The 20,119-nt window shown below is 36.4% G+C and overlaps 1 protein-coding gene across 1 annotated transcript in view; it reads left to right on the forward strand.

Moving 5' to 3' along the window:
• Positions 1–20,119, forward strand: part of ACAD11 (acyl-CoA dehydrogenase family, member 11) — a 92,729-nt gene that overhangs the window by 59,781 nt on the left and 12,829 nt on the right. Inside the window, exons 14-17 of the mRNA XM_011958210.1 lie at positions 11,529–11,595; positions 12,201–12,286; positions 14,019–14,090; positions 15,070–15,224. Of these exons, the coding sequence (XP_011813600.1) occupies positions 11,529–11,595; positions 12,201–12,286; positions 14,019–14,090; positions 15,070–15,224 (380 nt within the window). The remainder of the gene's footprint in view (positions 1–11,528; positions 11,596–12,200; positions 12,287–14,018; positions 14,091–15,069; positions 15,225–20,119) is intronic.

The raw sequence follows: 20,119 nt of genomic DNA on the forward strand, positions 1-20,119 counted from the left end.
TTTATTTACCCCACCCTCAACAATCATAAACTTTCTTGTAAATGGGATTCCTTTATTGCAAATCGGTTATAATGCTATAATCTTGACATCTTTTGAATTTACACATTGTTTTTACTAACTGAGACATGTACAAAGGCCTTGAGGCATAGGGGATCTCAGGATTGACCAGCTTCTTCTGGTAGCGTGTGTATGAATGCTGTGTATAAATCATGGTGTATGAATCATGGTGAAACTAGCTGACTGGCTGGCCTTTTCCTGTATTTTCCCTTTTCTCCTGATAGAGCTAGGAGAGACAGTGGTAATAGGGAGATTTGACAAAATATGCAAAATAAATCATGTAGCTTGAAGGGTAGGCAGAAGCATCACTCACCTTAGGCAACTTTTCAAAGTACTTACTTGATGCTTGTGTAACTCTCTTCTACTTCTCATATTCCTAAGAACTGATGATGATTCCATTTTGCTGCTTACCATAAATTGGCTCCTACTCTTAACCTCCCTAACATAGCAGTGTCCCTTGTTCTTGAAGAATCTCTTTCCCCCCACCCATTTCTCATCCCTTTTCTTGTATTGTCATTTTGCTACGTTACCCAGGCTGGTCTCCAACTCCTAGACTCAAACAATCCGCCCATCCCAGCCTCCAGAAGTGCTGGGGTGAATCTGTAATTTTGACGAGTATTGCCAAATTGTACTCCACAGGAATGGTATTACTTTGTTCTCTACCAATAATGTATAGAAGTGTCTGTTTTTCTAAAATATTGCCAGTAGAATGTGTTGTTTCACTACCACTCTGCTTTCTAAATGACTTGTAACAACTTCAGCACCCCTTACCTACCCTTGCCAGGCATGTGTGGAATACTGGATAATAAACTGCTTTGAATATTTCATTATTACTCTACTCCACATTTATTTGATTAGTGGTAAAGTTAAGCAATTTTAAAAATCTCTTTTATTATTCTTATTTCCTCTTTTTGCAATTGTGTTCTTTGCCCATCTGTATACTGATTTTCAGTACACAGTATGATTTCTTTATAATTTAGGGAGCTAAATATTGCATACATTTTGTCATAAATGTTGAAATATTTTCCCTCCAATTTTTTTTGCTTTTTAATTTTATTTTCTAATGTACAACAGTTTTATATGGACAAACCAATTGATCTTTATCTTTTGATTTTGATTCATTTATCACTTTTAAGTTTTAAAATCCTTTCTCACCCACAGATTTGATAAATATTATATTATTTTTCTTCTAGTTTTTTATGTCTTGATTTTTTTAAACTTTCAACTCAGATCTATTTGGGATTTATTTTGATCTAACCATATTCTATAGTAACAACAGTAATAGCAGCAGCTTATAACATTATTACTTAATTCTTATTATTTATATGTAAACCTAAAGATGGATTCAGTGAATTTTGAAGATTTCCCTGTTAAAGATAACACACTCTAAGAGAACACATGGGATTTTTTTTCTTTAACTGTGGGATTGTACAATAAACATCTTTTTTCTTATAAGGGAAATTTTATTGCAAAATAGTACTTCAATTTGAATTGTCAGTATTAAAGCTAAAACCAAATGAAGTTCAATTGTTCCACCTCAGAAATTCAATGTTAGTAGAAGAAACAGCCTTGAGAATTTGTGGATAGCTATCTGTGCTTCATGGTATGTAATTGTTTACATCACTTTCTTAATTGTTACAAACCACACTTTACTCAAAGGTCATGTTTTTTTATCCACCTATCATATCTCTTTTTGTTTGAAAATGATTTTGTGGATAAAAGCCTAAGAAATTAAAAATCACCAACTAACATCAGGGAGATGTAATTTTCAGCCTGACTTAATCATGGCACTTGAATAGCCTTGAAATACCACAGTGTCTGGATTAAAAACAAAATTACTTTATCTAGGCCATCTGTTTTCATTCATGAAGGCCTGTGACACAGCATATGTGTTTAAATGTTCTCTGGTCTATTCAGATTTTCTCTAATATATTTTATTTATGACATTGGGTATCCTGTTCATTAACTAAAATGACACAAACAAGCAAAACTCTCTATAAAAGAAGGTTGTTTCAACTGCTGCACTTGCCAAATTCTGCTTATAGCTAAGGGGAGATGATATCTTTGAGAAGGGTTTTTCTCATTTTTCTGAAACATCGTTGTTAAATACAAGTATTTCAAATTCTACAAACTATGCATTCACCCTTACTTCCTCTACTTAATGATCACAAAAGACATCCAACTTAAAAATTGTATTTTTTAGAATATTAATTGTTCTCCATATAAGATTGAGGAAGACAGAATCAAATAATTATTTGCCTTGCTTCTTGAGTTTCTTCAATATTTACCTGGTATCTGAAATCTATTGGGCATTTATGTAAGGCTGTGGCAACATTTTTGTTTGTTTGCTTTGTTTTGAGACAAGGTCTCACTCCGTTGCCCAGGCTAGAATTCAGGGGCATGATCACGGCTCACTGCAATCTTGACTTCCCAGGGCTCAAGCAATCCTCCCACCTCAACATCCCAAGTAGCTGGGACTACAGGCATGCTACACTATGCTTGTCTAATTTTTAAATTTTTTTGTATAGATGAGGTCTTGCTAGGTTGCCTAGGCTGGTTTCAAATACCTGGGCTCAAGTGATCCTCCCGCTTCAGCCTCCCTTTTGGGATTACAGATATGAGTCATCATGCCTGGCCAGCATTTTTAAATGATAGAAAGAATGAGGTAAGAAGTAATATTGGGAAGTATTAGATAAAAAATTACATATTCTGAATATTAGAAAAAGAGGGCTTTAGACCAGGGTTCAAAGGAAATAGGAAGAAGATTTTACTTCAGCTCACTGATGCTGGATATCTAGCATCAGTGAAACCTTGAAAGATTTACCCAAGTGTTCTTGATTGCTAGAATGGAAAGTAGAGAAAGAAAAATATCTCTGAAAATGGGCACATAGACCAATGGAACAGAACAGAGAGCCCAGAAATAAGGCTGCTCACCTGTGGCCATCTGATCTTCGACAGGGCTGACAAAAACAAGCAATGGGGAAAAGACTCCCTATTCTATAGATGGTGCTGGGATAACTAGCTAGCCATATGCAGAAGATTGAAGCTGGACTCCTACTTTACAACATATACAAAAGTTAATTCAAAATGAATTCGAGACTTAAATGTAAAACTCAAAACTATTAAAAACCCTGGAAGACGACTTAGGCAATACTGTCCTAGACATAGGGATGGGCAAAGAGTTCATGACAAGACACCGAAGGCAATCACAGCAAAAGCAAAAATTGACAAGTGAGATCTAATTAAACTTAAGAGCTTCTGCACAGCAAAAGAAACTATCAGCAGAGTGAGCAGACAACCTACAGAATGGAAGAAAATATTTGCAAACTATGTATCTGACAAAGGTCTAATATCTAGCATCTATAAGGAACTTGAACAAATTTACAAGAGAAAAACAATCCCATTAAAAAGTGGGCAAACGACATGAACAGAAACTTTTCAAAGGAAGATATGTATGCAGCCAACAAAATATGAAGGAAAGCTCAATATCACTGATCATTCGAGAAATGCAAATCAAAATCACAATGAGATACCATCTCACACCAATCAGGATGGCTATTAATAAAAAGTCAAAAAATAACAGATGCTGATTGGGTTGTAGAAAAAAAGGAACACTTAATACACTGTTGGTGGGAGTGTAAATTTGTTCAACCGTTGTGGAAAGCAGTATGGAGATTGCCTAGAGAGCTAAATATAGAACTACTGGCTGGGCACGGTGGCTCCTGCCTGTAATCCCAACACTTTCGGAGGCTGAGGCGGGAGGATCAGTTGAGACCAGGAGTTTGAGACCAGCCTGGCAAACATGGCAAAACCCCAAAATACAAAAATTAGCCAAGCATGGTGGCACAGGCCTGTAGTCCCAGCTACTCAGAAGGCCAAGGCACGAGAATCACTTGAACCTGGGAGCAGGGAGATTACAGTGAGCAGAGATCGTGCCACTGTACTCCAGCCTTGGCAACAGAGTGAGACTGTCTCAAAAAAATCGGAAAATAAAAAACCAGAACTACCATTCAACCCAGCGATCCCATTACTGGGTATATACCCAAAGGAATAGAAATTATTCTACCATAAAGACACATGGATGCGAATGTTCATTGCAGCACTATTCACAATAGCAAAGACATGGAATCAACCTAAATGCCTATCAATGACAGATTGGATAAAGAAAATGTGGTACATATACACCATGGAATACTATGCAGTCATTAAAAAGAATGAGATCATGTCTTTTGCAGGAACGTGGATGGAGCTGGAGGCTATTATCCTTAGCAAACTAACACAAGAACAGAAAGCCAGATACCGCATGTTCTCACTTGTAAGTGGGAGCTAAATGACGAGAACTTATGAACACAAAGAAGGAAACAACAGACACAGAGGTCTACTTGAGCATGGAGGTGGGAGGAGGGAAAGGAGCAGAAAAGATAACTATTGGGTACTGGGCTTAATACCTGGGTGGTGAAATAATCTGTGCAACTAACCCTAGTGACACAAGTTCACCTATGTTAACAAACCTTCACATTTACCCCTGAAGCTAAAATACAAGTTTGGGGTTTTTTTAAAGAAAATATTTCTAATGAAAACGAACCTTAAATCATGTTATGTCCTAATCTGATTTTCAGAAGTATGCCTACCAAGGAGTATGCCCACACAATGCATTATGTGAGGCAAGTAGCTTTGATCCTTCAGCCTGTAGGTGTCTAGAGAGGCACTGGCCAAGGCTTCCTACAACTAAAACCGCAAAGATAGCCCCAGTAGAAAAATATCCAGTTGAAAAATTAGAAGCAAACACTCTGTAAATGATTCTTCCTCTTTAATTTCTAACTAAGAATCAAAGCATGATTGCATATTATTGCATAGCCAGGGATAAAAGATTCCCCCAACTGAGCATTTCCAGATAAGTCATTTAGGTAACATACACAATGAAAGGTAAGTATTGTCATCTGCCATTAAATCATCTGCCATTAAATCATTAAATCTTTAATGATTAAAGAAGGTTTGTTAATGTTCTTTGAGCTGGTCCTCAGATTAGTGGAATTTTGTCATAGTCCATTCAGGCCACTATTATACAACACCGATAATTAGGTAACTTCTAAACAACAGAGATGTATTTCTCATGATTCTGGAGGCTGAAAAGTCCGGGAGCAAGGCGCCAGGAGAGTTGGTGCCTGGTGAGGGCTGCATTCTGGTTCATAGATGGCACCTTCTTGTTCTGTCCTCATATAGTGAAAAAGGTGACTAAGCTCACTCAGGCCTCTTTGGTAAAGACACTAATTCCATTTTAATCACTTAATCACCTCCTTTGGGACCTCATCACCGGCAGCTTGGGAGTTAGGATTCCAACACATGACTTCTAGGGAGGGACACATACATTCAGACCATAGCAGTTTCTTTACCTGTTAACATCTATAAAAATCAAAAGGACATGTTCTTGTAAATATAAACAATGGTAAACAATCTGAAAATTTAGATGTTTGGATAAATTAGGAAAGCCAAATAGAGTTACTGTGAAGAATATGACATTTGAGATTTTTAAAACTTAACTTTTAAATATGTGAATGGGGGATCTTTTCTCATTAGTACAAATGAGGATGGTCCTTTCTGAACTGATTAAAACATAGGTTCCATTAAATTTGAAGGAATCTAAATTATAAGCAACAGTTTTAAAGACATTGCATTTCAATCTTAACTATACTTTACATATGTTATTTATAGTATGGAATAATGGCGGAGATTAGAATTTTAAGCTCTTGGTTTTATTAGTTTTGAAATTTGAGAGCTTCTAAGATTTCTAATTCTGCTTATGTGATCATTTTGAAGTGAGCATTGTATTTCTCAAATTTCAGCTGATAAATAAAACTAACGTATTTGTCATGAATAAAAATGTATATTTGTATTCAAATATTAATGAATGTATAAGAAATTATAACACTGGGTAAGTGAAGACCTGGTTTTTGGCAAAGTTTAAAGGTAAGAACTCTGGAGGAGTTCTATTGCCAGTCTGGTGGAGTAAGTACTTAAGATTAACCTTCCCACAGATAACAACTAAAAAGCTACAAAATACATACATGCATGCATACATACATACCTGCCTGCCTGAAATTCTCAGGGGAGTGAACAAAAGGCAAGCTGATTTTGTAGGGGAGTCAAAATTTGGAAAGTGAGATGGGCATAGGGTGAGTTTTTCATTTTTAGACTTTTGCCTGAGGAAAAAGTGTGGAACAGGAAAGCTAAAGCTTCTTTGGAAAACTCAGATCTCTGTGTCCTGAGAAAACAGAGGAGAGTGTCTAGGGCAGCCATCACTGCTGGGAAATGAGGTGGGTATTCCTAGCAAGGAAAACGCCAGAAAAGGGGAGCTCCAGCTTTCATGTGGAAACTTTGCTTGGGTGTCTGGCTAACTCCTGAATAAAAGTAATGCACAGGGCAAACTCAAAGCACCTTGCAGCTAAATAATAAGAACTACGCTGAAATTTGATTTCCACCTGAATTGTGATAGACTCTGCAGTTTTACTCTACCTGAGTTAATTGCCTGTCAAAACAAAACCATCAACATTCTGTGGAGGAATATGACAGAATCCAGAGTTTCAAAACAAAAAAAAACAAAATCACAACGTCCAGAATACAATCTAAAATTGCTCAACCAATGAAGAATAAGGAAAACATGACCCATTTTCAAGGGGAAAGGCCAACACCCAAATGATTCAGATGTTGGAATCATCAGACAAGGACTTAAGGCAGCTATTAAAATGTGCTTATTGAGGTCAAGAAAAATAAAACGATAAGAAATATCAGAAGAGAAATAGAAAACAGAAAATAACCAAGTAGAAATATCAGAACTTAAAGGTAAAATATGTGAAAAGAAATTCACTGACTGGGCTTAATAACATAATGGAGATAACAGAGGAAATAATGAACTTGAAGATAGACAATAGAAATTATCCAATATGAAGAAAAGATATAAAGAAATGAACAATCCTAGGGACCATTTAGTTCTAAAATATGTGTAGAGTTCAAGAAGAGGCAAGAGGGAGAGATTTGCGTTTGAAAGAAGAATAAACTCTAAAAATTCTAAAACTGCTAATTATTTTTGATTGATGTAAAATAAATGTGTTTAACCTGAATTAAGGGTCTTTATTGTCTAATGTCAGTGCACATACTAGAGAATTTTTTTTTTTTTTTTGAGATGGAGTTTCGCTCTTGTTGCCCAGACTGGAGTACAGTGGCGCGATCTCAGCTCACTGCAGCCTCTGCCTCCCAGGTTCAGGCAATTCTCCTGCCTCAGCCTGCCAAGTAGCTGGGATTACAGGCACCTGCCACCACACCTGGCTAATTTTTTGTATTTTTAGTAGAGATGGGGTTTTGCCATGTTGGCCAGGCTGGTCTCGAACTCCTGGCCTCAGGTGATCCTCCCACCTCGGCTTCCCAAAGCGTTGGGATTACAGGCGCGATCCACCGTGCCCAGCCTATTATAGACTTTTTGATGCATGATAAAGTGTTCTACTTGAAAAGCATTACATTTTTTAAACTTGTATTTATGAAAATGCTTGTAATTTTTCTTTTAGTGAAAAATTAATTTATTTTCAGCATGATAGTTTCTTATTTTATTTAATGAGATTATGGAGCAAATGCCCAGAAGGGTAGAGAAAATGGTTTTTCTATCTCAGATGTAATATAGACAATAAGTCATGTATTTGGGGGAAAAATGGGAGAGAGAATTTTGCCCAACATATTTGTTATCTGATTGCAGTGGGACATCTCTTGGTCAATGTAATGCATGTTTTTAAAAAAATTCCTGTTGCAGTTAAGAGTCTTCTCTCTTCCTTTTTAGTCATAGATAAAATCATTTATATGTATATATGATTGTATGTTCTTAGAATTCTGAGACTGTGACTGTGGAGAAAGCAGGCTTATGATTCAAGTTCTAAGTCGGTTTAAGGTGTCTCCTTATTCTGCCACCAGCCTGGAGATGAATAGAGTCACCCATTTTAGGCACACTGCCTTCCTCTCCTTCCCTCCCTTTCTCATATATCTATTTTAGGTGGTTTTTTTTAAATTAGTTTTAGCATTTTATCAGGCAGAGTGTGCATGTAGGATTTCTGGAGTTATGTATTACACAAAAGTGGGGAAATGACTCCTCCACAGCCCTCAGATTAGATATTCAGATTAAAAGGAAATTCGGAAAGAAAAATAAAACATTGTAGTTCACTCAACAAGCCTCTCAGTGTCCTACTTGGGGATCCACAGATTTGTTTACAAGATGGATTTTTTCTTTAATGTTTTTAAAGTCATTATTATTATCCAGTTAGAAGTAGTAACAAAGGAAAAAATATCTGAGAGCATTGTTTCCTGTCTCCACATCCCAATATCATGCCCTAGAGAAAACTTTTTTTTTAAAACAGTTTCTGTTTTTAGTTCTCTAGTTTCCATTATAATTGTAGATAAAAGATTTTTTCTCTTTCTTAATTTATTTATTTTAGACAGTATCCATTGACTCCCCAATTTGAATAATGACAATTTCGCTCATTTGTCTCATAACTCTCTCTGCTCTTTCTTAATGTATTTATCTTATTATGTTGCTTTGTTGTTGTTGTTGTTGTTGTTGTTGTTGTTGTTGTTGGCTGGAGTGCAATGCAGTGGCCGGATCTCAGCTCACTGCAAGCTCCGCCTCCCAGATTTACGCCATTCTCCTGCCTCAGCCTCCCAAGTAGCTGGGACTACAGGCGCCCGCCACCTCGCCCGGCTATTTTTTTTTGTATTTTTTTTGTAGAGACGGGGTTTCACTGTGTTAGCCAGGATGGTCTCGATCTCCTGACCTCGTGATCCGCCCGTCTCGGCCTCCCAAAGTGATGGGATTACAGACTTGAGCCACCGCGCCCGGCCTACGTTGTTGTTGTTGTTTTTAATTATTTTTTAAACCTCAAATAATTGTTAAAGTTCTCTGCATCCTCATTTCACAGATTCTATTCAAACTCTACTTTAATATAAGAATATGTATACCCTTAACCCTTTCTACACTGTTTATCCCTCCCTTTCTTGTTGTAACTTGTATCAGCTATAGCTTATACTTTCACATTGTCAGGATTAGTAATACTTATGTTCTGTCTTACAACCACAATTGTAGTTGACTACAGGATGACTATAAACTTTGAAAACCAATACATAGCACTTAGCTTAGAGGACCATGTAAATATTGTTTGGTACTGGCCTAAGTAGTGTGTTAGATTTTGTGTCCTTCTGTAACTGATGCAATGTAAAATCACCTGGGCCATTCTAGGGAATGTTTCTAGAATTAAGGTCAATTAGAATGCTTTTCTTATATACTGTATATTAAATTCATGTCACATTATTTTATATTTGGACCCACAGTTGTGCATTTCAACATTATTTTCCTGGAGTTTCTAATTGCCGTGTCTCTTTATTTGCATTATTTGCTTTTATAATATCTCCTTCCCCTTACATACACACACATCTCTAGATTGCACCTTTACTTCTATTGACTTTCTTTTCTGGAGACCTCTCTCTTAAAAGACCAGTATTTATTTTCCAGTCTGGACTGATTACCCTTTAGGCATACTTTGATGCAATTATCCTAGGATTTTCAGATAATACTTTCCTGGGATCCAGTATCTTTTGGATTCTGGGACTTCCTTTTTCTTGATTTACTCCCTTATTTTGCTCGAGTATATTCTTAATTTTTTTGAGAAAAATAGTTAAAATTCTCTGAGACCTTACATATCTGAATATGTATTTATTCTGCCATTACATAAATTGATAGTTTGGACAAGTATAGAATTCTAAGTTGAACTATTCATTTTCATCTGGCATCCCTTGTGGCTGTTGAGAAGTCTGATGCCAGACTAATCCTCATTCCTTTTAGTTGGCTTGTTTTATTCTCTCTGAAACCTTTTAAGATTTCTCCTTCATCGTTGATGTTTTGAAATGTCACAAGCATTTAATAGATTCTTCGTGATAGTCAATGACTTTTTCAATCGGAAGATGTTTTTCTTCCTTTCTAGAAAATTTTCTTCTACACATTTCTTCAATAAATTATTCCCTTTGTTCTTCTCTGTTTTCCCTTTATTTGACTCCTTTTACTCTGATGTTAGACTTCATGTTTTGGCCCTAAGAGTCTCTTACATTTTTGGCCTTTCTCTTTAATATTGCAGGTTGTTTTTACATATTACAGATTCTTTGTTTTCTATTCACACTTAAGAGAAAAGAAAGGGCAGCTTGTTGAGGTTTTATCTGTTATTAACTTCTCCCCATCTTCTCCCCATAATATTTTGAAATAAATCTCAGACATCACATAATTTCTTTTGCAAATATTTTAGTATGTATCTCTGTAACGGCTTTTTAAAAAATATAACCACAATACCCATTAGCACACCTAAAATTACTTAATATCATTACCTATCCAATAACTATTCACATTTCTAATTGCTTAATAATTACCATTAATGCTTTTTGTTTTGTTTGATTGAATTAAGATCTAAGTAAGGTCTAAAAATTGCTGTTGGTTGATAAGCCTTTTAAGTCTCTCTCTTTTGTTCTTACAAGCTACTGCTCTCTCTTTTTTCTTTTTATTGCAATTTAATTGTTGAAGAAATTGGATTAGTTGTCTTATAAATTTCCCACCATCTGAATTTTACTGATTACATCACTGCAGTGTCCTTTAATATGTTCCACAGAGTTTATCCTTTTAACTCCTGGAATTTTATAATATTATTCAACTATTTGACATAATTCCTAACATTTCTCGTTAAATCTTTATATGATTTCAAATCTCCTCAAACCTCTTTTTATAATAAATGAGAAAAAAGAATCCGATCATTTGTTTGAGACTTTGTACAGATGTGTTTAACTTAATCTGATCCAGTTCTATGTGGCCTTGTAATTGAAAATCTAGTTAAATGGTAGTTTCCCCAAGGGACTAGATGCTTAGACTTACTAGTAAACATGAAAAGTATTTCTTGCAAAAAGACCCTTGTAGGCAATTGCTACCGACCCCTGAACTGTGATAAACTAAAATTTTGCATTAAAATGAAAAAATATTTTTAAAATTTGACCCTTAAGAAATTAATAAATGAGAACCAGGCTTATTGAAAGCAGGATCACAGCCTCATATATGTTGACATATAAAATATTACATTAGACATACAAAATTTCTCAGCTTTTTTAGCATGCTGATGCCTGAAATGGTGTAAATGGGAGAGGTGTCAACTCTTTCATGCTGCTTTCACTTCTGGTTATTTTTGTGTAGCAGCTTTCATGGATGGAGTCCATTCTTGTCCTTGCCTAATCATTTTTCTTGGATGATATGTAGCGTTACAAAAGAATTATTATCTTAATGAATCAAGAATGTTCTCCCTCTTTGTTTCTGCCATAGGTAAAGTGGGAAGGATTAGAACCTTCAAGGTGAAATGTCAAACTAGAAATTTCCTTTTATAATCTGCTTGTGTTCCCCTTGGTTTTAGGAGCTGGGAATCCCAAGTGCAAAATCGCAATTGTTTTGGGAAGAACTCAAAATACTTCTGTCTCCAGGTAATTAAACAATTCTGATTGAGAAACTTGTGTAGGAATGAGTCAATCTTTCCTCCTATCTATGTAATTTACTTAAAATTCACTGTTTGGACTCACAAATCATAATATAAAGTATGAGAGTAAATGTCATATATTTGTATTTCACAAGTATTTTCAACAGGTGTATTTGGAAAACATTTTAGGGAGTATTGCTGAACATTCTTCACTGTGGAATTTTCAGTATTAGAAAGTGTTGCTAAATTATCAAAGCTGTTTGGATTAAATTATCAGACCTAAATTTTTTCAGACCTGTGTAATGAAGTGATTAAATGTTTAGATCAAAGGCAATAGTCTTGAAATGTTTAATTATATAAGTTTCCAGTTACCATTGTTGAGCAGTGACAAGCCTCAATCAAACAACTCATTTATTTTCAAATCATTGTTTTGGTTCCAGATCACAACCTGCATCAGACTATGTTGGTGTACGTCTTTTACACAGGTCCCATTCCAGTCATCACTGCTTGCATGATTACATGAAAACATCAAAAAGACAGTTGTGACTCTGCTTATTATCGGTTTAGTTTTTCTTTGCAAAGTTTTTCTAACATGATTTTTCTTTTGACTAGACACAAACAGCACAGCATGATTCTTGTTCCCATGAACACACCTGGAGTAGAAATAATAAGGCCTTTGTCAGTTTTTGGCTACATAGGTAGGTATTCAATAAATATGACCACGCGTTAGCAAGCAGGAAAGCTAGAACATGCAGTAACATTGAAGGCAATAGTATTTTAATGCATGCGATAGATTCTTAGATATTCCTTTGTCTCTGACAACTGTCTTAATAAAATTGCTGGTGGAGTTCAGAGTAGAGCCAATAAAAAGAAATAGTATAGCATTCTACCTCATTTTGTTTACTTTTTGGGAAAGGGCAGATTGTATTTAAGGAAGAGCAACTCTACTGGTCTTCTCTCTGTCATTCATAAAAATGGATTAATGCACAGATAATCCACAATAAAATTATTTTTGTCTCCAATTTTAGCCCTCTTAATCAACTTACAAGAACTGTTAAAAAGCAATTAGTTTTTGACTTGAGTGCAAAACTCTTCCTTCCTCTGCCCCTGGGTGGGATTTCTAAGAAGCAAAGATCCATTTGTTTCCTGCCATCTACCGTGGCACGTGTTCATTGTGACCAATAAATATTTGCTAAGATCACTCTCTTAGGAAGTATTTGCTTAGCTACCACGCCCAGCTCATTTTTGTGTTTTTAGTAGAGATGGGGTTTCACCATGTTGGCCAGGCTGGTCTTGAATTCCTGACCTCAGGTAATCCACCCTCCTCAGCCTCCCAAAGTGCTGGGATTACAGGCATGAGCCACTGGGCCTGGCCCCTGGCTTTCTTTTTATCATTGAATATGACTAATGAATATGTTCAAGCAGCAGATATAAGACTTGTAGTTTTATAGAATCACTTATCAGTAAGATGCAGCTGTAGGGTGTACCACGGGGTAAGCATAGGTGGCAAGATGGGATGAACAAGCTTGCTGGAGAAAATTGCATGTAGGAAATTGTTGGGTTGCAGAGAAATAGCCTCAAAGATACCAAAAATGCATTTATAATATAGTTGAACTGCAGATAGTTTCCATTGCAGAGGCTACATTTGAATATTCAGTATGAAAATTTTACTAGCACCTCTCCAACTCCCTGTGTCGAAGGCCGAAAGAAACAGTGTGGAGAAGGCTGATTATTGTCTCTTCTGACAGGAAAAGGGAGTAGCGTTAGCGTGAGATTATCTCTAGAACTTGGCGGGGAGAAGAGATAATGCAAAGATAAAATGTGAACGTGTTCCTGGCCTCAGTGATTCAAATGCCAGTGTTTTCAAGAGATGAACACACAGTGGAACAAGTGTAGACTGGGAGTAAACCTGCCTGAAGGTCCATTTTCTGTATCATCACTAATGCCAAGCCTGCTCTTTCCCCTCAAGCAGATCCTTCTCATCTTTAGGCGTTGGTTTCCACAATGATAAAATTAGAAACTTGGATTACGTTACTCATTTTTAATTTTTGAAACATTGAAACTTTTTTCCATGCAAATATTTTGGAACCCCATATGTAAAATATTTCAAAGAAGCAGTAATAATAAAACATCTGGCTGTAGCTATGGAGCCTAGTCTTCCTTTTTCCTAACTCTCTGAAATTGTACTTCAGAGAATGAATTAGAAAACGTCTGCATCAAAGAGTTTCTCTTCTTGAACAGTTGATGAGTTTTCTGGGCTGCTGGGTCCTGGGGGGGTTCAGGGCTGAGGCTTACTTTGGAATGTTCATGCCATATGGATCTTTGAAATCCTATTTTCTTCAAGTAATTGTATTTCAGCAGATTAAGTATATGTGACTCTTCTCTAGTCAACTCCTGTTGCTCTTTAAAATTTTATTTTCTATTTTGTAGATAATTTTCATGGAGGACATTTTGAGATCCATTTTAATCAAGTGCGAGTTCCTGCCACAAATCTAATACTAGGTGAGTTGAATTTGGAAATGATTCTTCAGTATTGTATATTAATACTTTCAGCTCTAAATCTGGAAAAGATAAGTCTTTCCAGATTTAGACCTGGAGTCTACCTTGATTTAGATATTAGGTTGGTGCAAAAGTAATTGCAGTTCAAAAACCACAATTACTTTTGCACCAACCTAATACTTTCCCTTCTTGTTTACTCCATTTGTCAAGGGAAAGTTTTCTATTTGGTGGATTTTCTTACATGGAATGGTGAGGTTTTATTTAATTGTTGGATGTGGTTTTGTATATCACGTCAATTGAAGATAACTTAATATGAAAATTATACAATTCAGAGCAACACACTTTCTCCTAGAACATGATCTGTAGGCCTCTATTTGTTTTAAGAAAACCTCAGTACTTTATGAATTCAAGTCTTAGATATAAGTTAGAAGCATAAATAACTTCAAACACTGTATGCCATCCTCTTGCTTATTAGTATCCTATATCCCTTTCAAAGAACATCTAGAATACTACCTCTTCCAGGAATGTTTTTGTGTTCATCCCATCCATTCACCAAGCCCCTGATACCTGCCAGTCCCTAAGGTTATAATGATGAACAGAAAGTCTCTTCCTCCTTTGCCTTTCTTTGTTTCTCTCTATATCCCTTACCCTTGCCCGCTCTTCTGGATTCTAAACTCCTAGTATAGGGACTATGCATTATTCCAAATTTGTATCTATTGCAGCACTAATAAAATAGCTTATGCATAGTATATACTTAAGAGACAGTTCTTAAATTTGAAATGTTTAATGGTGGTGGTTTCAAAAACATAGAAATCAAAATTCCCATGAATTCATAGTGAACCTTATTATAGAACTGACTTTTTTTCACCAGAAAGCCATTTTATTAAGGGCAGCTCATCACTTTCCCAGGATTTGTATAAATAACAAAAGAAATGGGCTAGGCCATTTTCACATTCCTGCTTTATTTCCCCTTTCTTCCCAGGTGAAGGTAGGGGATTTGAAATTTCCCAAGGCCGCCTTGGACCTGGCAGAATCCACCACTGTATGAGAACAGTAGGTTTGGCGGAACGTGCTTTGCAGATCATGTGTGAGCGAGCAACACAAAGGGTAGCCTTCAAGAAGAAGTTGTCTGCACATGTAAGGATGATTACTTATTTGAATTTATTGTAGCCTGGTGCACTACACTAACATTGAACAAAAACATTACTTGTGGCAGAGAGACTTTCTCTACATGAACAGCGTGATCGTTTTCAATAAGACGTATTTATGTCTGTATTTAAATATAGTCTGATGAGAGGTATTTATCTTTGTGAAAGATTAAGTAGTTCTTAAAATGCTTCAACACCTCTGCACACAAGAGTGTAGACAGTTCTTTCAACTTTCTCAGATTCTTGTTCTCTAGTTAACCTGAACATTAGAGCTCCCTGTGGACATGAAGGAGCCGTCATAAGGAAGAAGGATTTGCATTGTCCTTTGGTTTCCTAGAAGGAATTAGGACGCGTAAGTGTAAAGATATAGGAAAACAACCCAAAACTCAGGGAGAGACATGCTAATAAACATAAAAGTGGAATCAGCTTCTTCAGGAGGACTTGAGTTCTGCCACTGGAGAAACACAAGTAGAATTGGGACCAACATTTTGTGAGATATTCATGATTTTTTGAATTTTCATCTATAAATTATATACTACTGAGTCTGTTGTTACAAATCACTGTAAACATAGTTACATGTGGGCCATATAATAAAAATTAGGAAATATGGCCAGGTGCAGTGGCTCACACCTGTAATCCCAGCACTTTGGGAAGCCAAGGTGGGTGGATTGTCTGAGCTCAGGAGTTTGAGACTAGCCTGGGCAACATGGTGAAACCCCGTCTCTACTAAAATACAAAAAAAAAAAAAAAATTACCCGGGCATGGTGGCATGCGCCTGTACTCCCAGCTACTCGGGAGGCTGAGGCAGGAGTATTGCTTGAACCCGGGAGATGGAGGTTGCAGTGAGCCAAGATCATGCCACTGCACTGCAGCCTGGCGACAGAGTGAGACTCTGCCTCCAGAAAAAGAAAAAAAAAAATAGGAAATATGTATTGAGAGGAATTAGGAGGTATTATTTCAGACTTCCTTGAAAAGTCTTTTACAGAGAAGTAGGATATCCAAATCATCTCCCTTCTAAGTTTTAAGAAGGCAAGAAGAACTATTATTAAATGTTCACTCTTTATTTTTGCTGACATGTTAGTGTTAGGTCAAATCTGTGGTGATGGAATTGTATTTGTGTTTGCTGTACATGTATATTTTAGTACGTCGGTCTCCTTGTACATTTTTGGCCATCCTATAAAATTTGCAGTACATTTTTTTACCTTAAATGTTTATAATCTATGTTTGCTTTTTGTAAAGTATTATTCAGCATGTATATGATTTATTTGTATAGGTTTTTGACAGAAAAACTACAGTCGCTTTATGACACTACACCTGGGAATAATTTGTCGGGAGCCCTTTTAGTATACAGCAAAGGCAAGGGTTCAGCTGTTGGGTGGGCACTGTGGGAGGAGGTGAGAATGTGTGACCTTCTGGGGCCGTGGATATAGCCCCTGATGCTGTTGAAAAAGGATGAAGAGGTGCTCAGGGCACCAACCATTACTTCTTACCCTTTTGTCAAGCTTGCATGCAAACCCTGGAGCAGGGTGAAGGGAGGTCACAGTGAAGTCGACAGACAAGCATCTCGAATGCACAAAAGCACTCTGCGCAAGTGCTGCTTTCATGAGTGGTGTTTTAAAACTGCACTAGTAAAAAATTTCCCTTCCACCTTTTAAAGTTAATGCTTCATGCAGAGCAAGCCTGGCTTTTTAACAAATATGCCTGTCTTCACTGGAAACTTCTCACATCTGGCACAAATAACATGATCTGGCAGAAGCAAAAAGATGTGTGAGCATGTCATAAGCAAACATCTGGGCCAGCTTTTTTATTTTAATTTGTGAAAGGAACATTTCATTTCTTTGAATTTGAAGGCTCCTTCCAGCTGCCTTCTAATTTACTCCAGGCTGTAACAAAAAATTCTCCATCCCAGTTCTGTCTCAAGAAATATATTTGGCATTTCCCTAGAGTACCTAGTTTCTACCCATTTAATGCTTTTCAGCAAATCTAGGGTCTATAGAAACCCTGCTGAGAATACCTCCTTTATTCTAAAGCTGAGAAGTAAATGTCTTTCAAGTCTGCTCATGAAGTTATAAAAGTTAGAATTACCCTGTTTTACAGCCATCAAAAAATATTTATTCACCACCAGCAACTTGTTTGAAATTAATTCAGAGCCATGTTTCAACCTCTAGGGAAGTGCCATCCAAAAGAAATATATTGTGAACCTTAAATGTAATTTTAAATGTTCTAATAGCAACATTTTTAAAAAGTAAAAAGGAAAAGATGGAATTAATTTTAATAATATATTTTATTTAACCCAATATATCAAAAATACTATTTCAACATGAAATCAATATAAAAATTATTAATGAGATACTTTATATTTTAACATTTGTTCTTCCATATGGGGTGCATATTTTATACTTATAGTACATCTCAGTTCAGACTAGGTATATTTCAAATGCTTATTAGCCACATATGGGTAGTGGCTATCATGTTGAACATCACTGCTTTAGGGAAAACTCTAATCAAATATCCCCTGTTGAAGGGCAAACATGACCAGCATAAAAATGGCTAAGGTGAGCATGTTCTCACTCATAAGTGGAGAGTTGAACAATAAGAACACATGGACATGGAGAGGGGAACAACACACACGGGGGCCAGTTGGAGGGTCGGGGCGAGGAGAGGGAGAGCATTAGGACAAATAGCTAATGCATGCAGGGCTTACAACCTAGATGGCGTGTTGATAAATGTAGCAAACCATCATGGCACCTGCATACCTATGTAACCTACACGTTTTGCACTTGTAGAAACTTAAAATAATAAAAAAGAAGAAAAGAAATGACAATAAAAGGATAATTAAATGTGAAAAAAAGGGCTAAGGTGTAAGGAAGGGGCCCAGTTTCAATCTCCTGCATATGGCTAGCCAGTTATCCCAGCACCGTTTTTTGAATAAGGGCGTCCTTTCTCTGTTGCTTGTTCTTGTCACCTTTGTCAATGATCAGATGGTTGTAGGTATGTGGCCCCATTTCTGGGCTCTGTGTTGTTACATTGGTCTATGTACCTGTTTTTGTAACAGTATCATGCTGTTTTGGTTACTGTAGCCTTGTAGTATAGTTTGAAGTCAAGTAGCATGATGGCTCCCGCTTTGTTCTTTTTGTTTAGGATTGCCTTGGCTATTTGGGCTCTTTCTTGGTTCCATATAAATTTTAAAATAGTTTTTCCTACTTCTGTGAAGAATGTCATTGGTAGCTTGATAGGAATAGCAGTGAATCTATAAATTGCCCCAGGCAGTATGGTCATTTTAATGATAGTGATTCTTCGTATCCATGAGCATGGAATGTTTTTCCATTTGTTTATGTCATCTCTGATTTCTTTGAGCACTCTTTCATAGTTCTCCTTGTAGAGATTTTTTACCTCCCTGGTTAGCTCTATTCCTAGGTATTTTATTCTTTTTGTGGCAATTGTGAATGGGATTGCATTCCCAGGTTGGCTCTTGGGGAGTGCTAGTGATTTTTGTTTGTTGATTTTGTATCCTGAGACTTCACTGAAGTTGTTTATCAGCTTAAGAAGTTTTTGGGCTGAGACTGTGGGGTTTTCTAGATACAGAATCATGTGTTCTGCAAACAGGGATAGTTTGACTTTCTGTCTTCCTATTTTGATGCACTTTATTTATTTCTCTTGCCTGATTGGTCTGGCCAGGACTTCCAATACTGTATTGAATAAGAGTGGTGAGAGAGGGCATCCTTGTCTTGTACCAGTTTTTAAGGGGAATGCTTCCAATGTTTGCCCACTCAGTATGATGTTTGCTGTGGTTTTGTCATAGATGACTCTTATTATTTTGAGGTATGTTCCTCAAATACCTAGTTTATTGAGAGTTTTTAATAGAAAAGTTTAGCAGGGGTGTTGAATTTTATCGAAAGTCTTTTCTGCATCTATTGAGATGGTCATGTGGTTTTTGTCTTTAGTTCTATGTGATGAATCAGATTTACTGATTTGCATATGTTGAACCAACCTTGTATCCCAAGGATAAAGCCTACTTGTTCATGGTGGATAAGCCTTTTGATGTGTTGCTGGATTCTGTTTTCCAGTATTTTGTTGAGGATCAAAGACTTAAATGTAAAACCCAAAGCTATAAAAACCCTGGAAGACAACCTAGGCAATGCCATTCTGGACATAGGAATGGGCAAAGATTTCATGATGAAGATGCCAAAAGCCATTACAAAAAAAGTAAAAATTGACAAATGCAGTCTAATTAAACTAACGAGCTTCTGCACAGCAAAAGAAACTATCAACAGAGTAAATAGACAACCTACAGAATTGGAGAAAATTTAACAAACTATTTGCATCTGACAAAAGTCTAACATCCAACATGTATAAGGAACTTAAACAAATTTTTTAAAAAAGCATTAAAAAGTAGGCCAAAGACATGAACAGACACTTTTCAAAAGAAGACAGACATGTGGCCAACAAGCATATGAAAAAAGCTAAAAATCACTGATCATTAGAGAAATGCAAATCAAAACCACAATGAGATACCATCTAACACCAGTCAGAATGGCTGTTATTAAAAAGTCAAAAAATAACAGATGCTAGTGAGGTTGTGGAGAAAAAGGAAGGCTTATACACTCTTGGTAGGAGTTCAACCATTGTGGAAAACAGTGTAAGGATTCCTCAAAGAACTTAAAACAGAAATACCATTTGGCCCAGCAATCCCATTACTGGATATATACGTGAAGGTATATAAGTCGTTCTATGTTCTACTATAAAGACATATGCATGCATATGTTCAGTACAGCATTTTTCATAATAGTGAAGACATGAAATAAATCTAAATGCCCATCAATGATAGACTGGATAAAGAAAATGTGGTATATAAATACCATGGAACATTATGCAGCCATAAAA

Source organism: Colobus angolensis, unplaced genomic scaffold (genome assembly GCF_000951035.1).
Source record: "Colobus angolensis palliatus isolate OR3802 unplaced genomic scaffold, Cang.pa_1.0 Scaffold46, whole genome shotgun sequence".
Lineage (NCBI taxonomy): Eukaryota > Metazoa > Chordata > Mammalia > Primates > Cercopithecidae > Colobus > Colobus angolensis.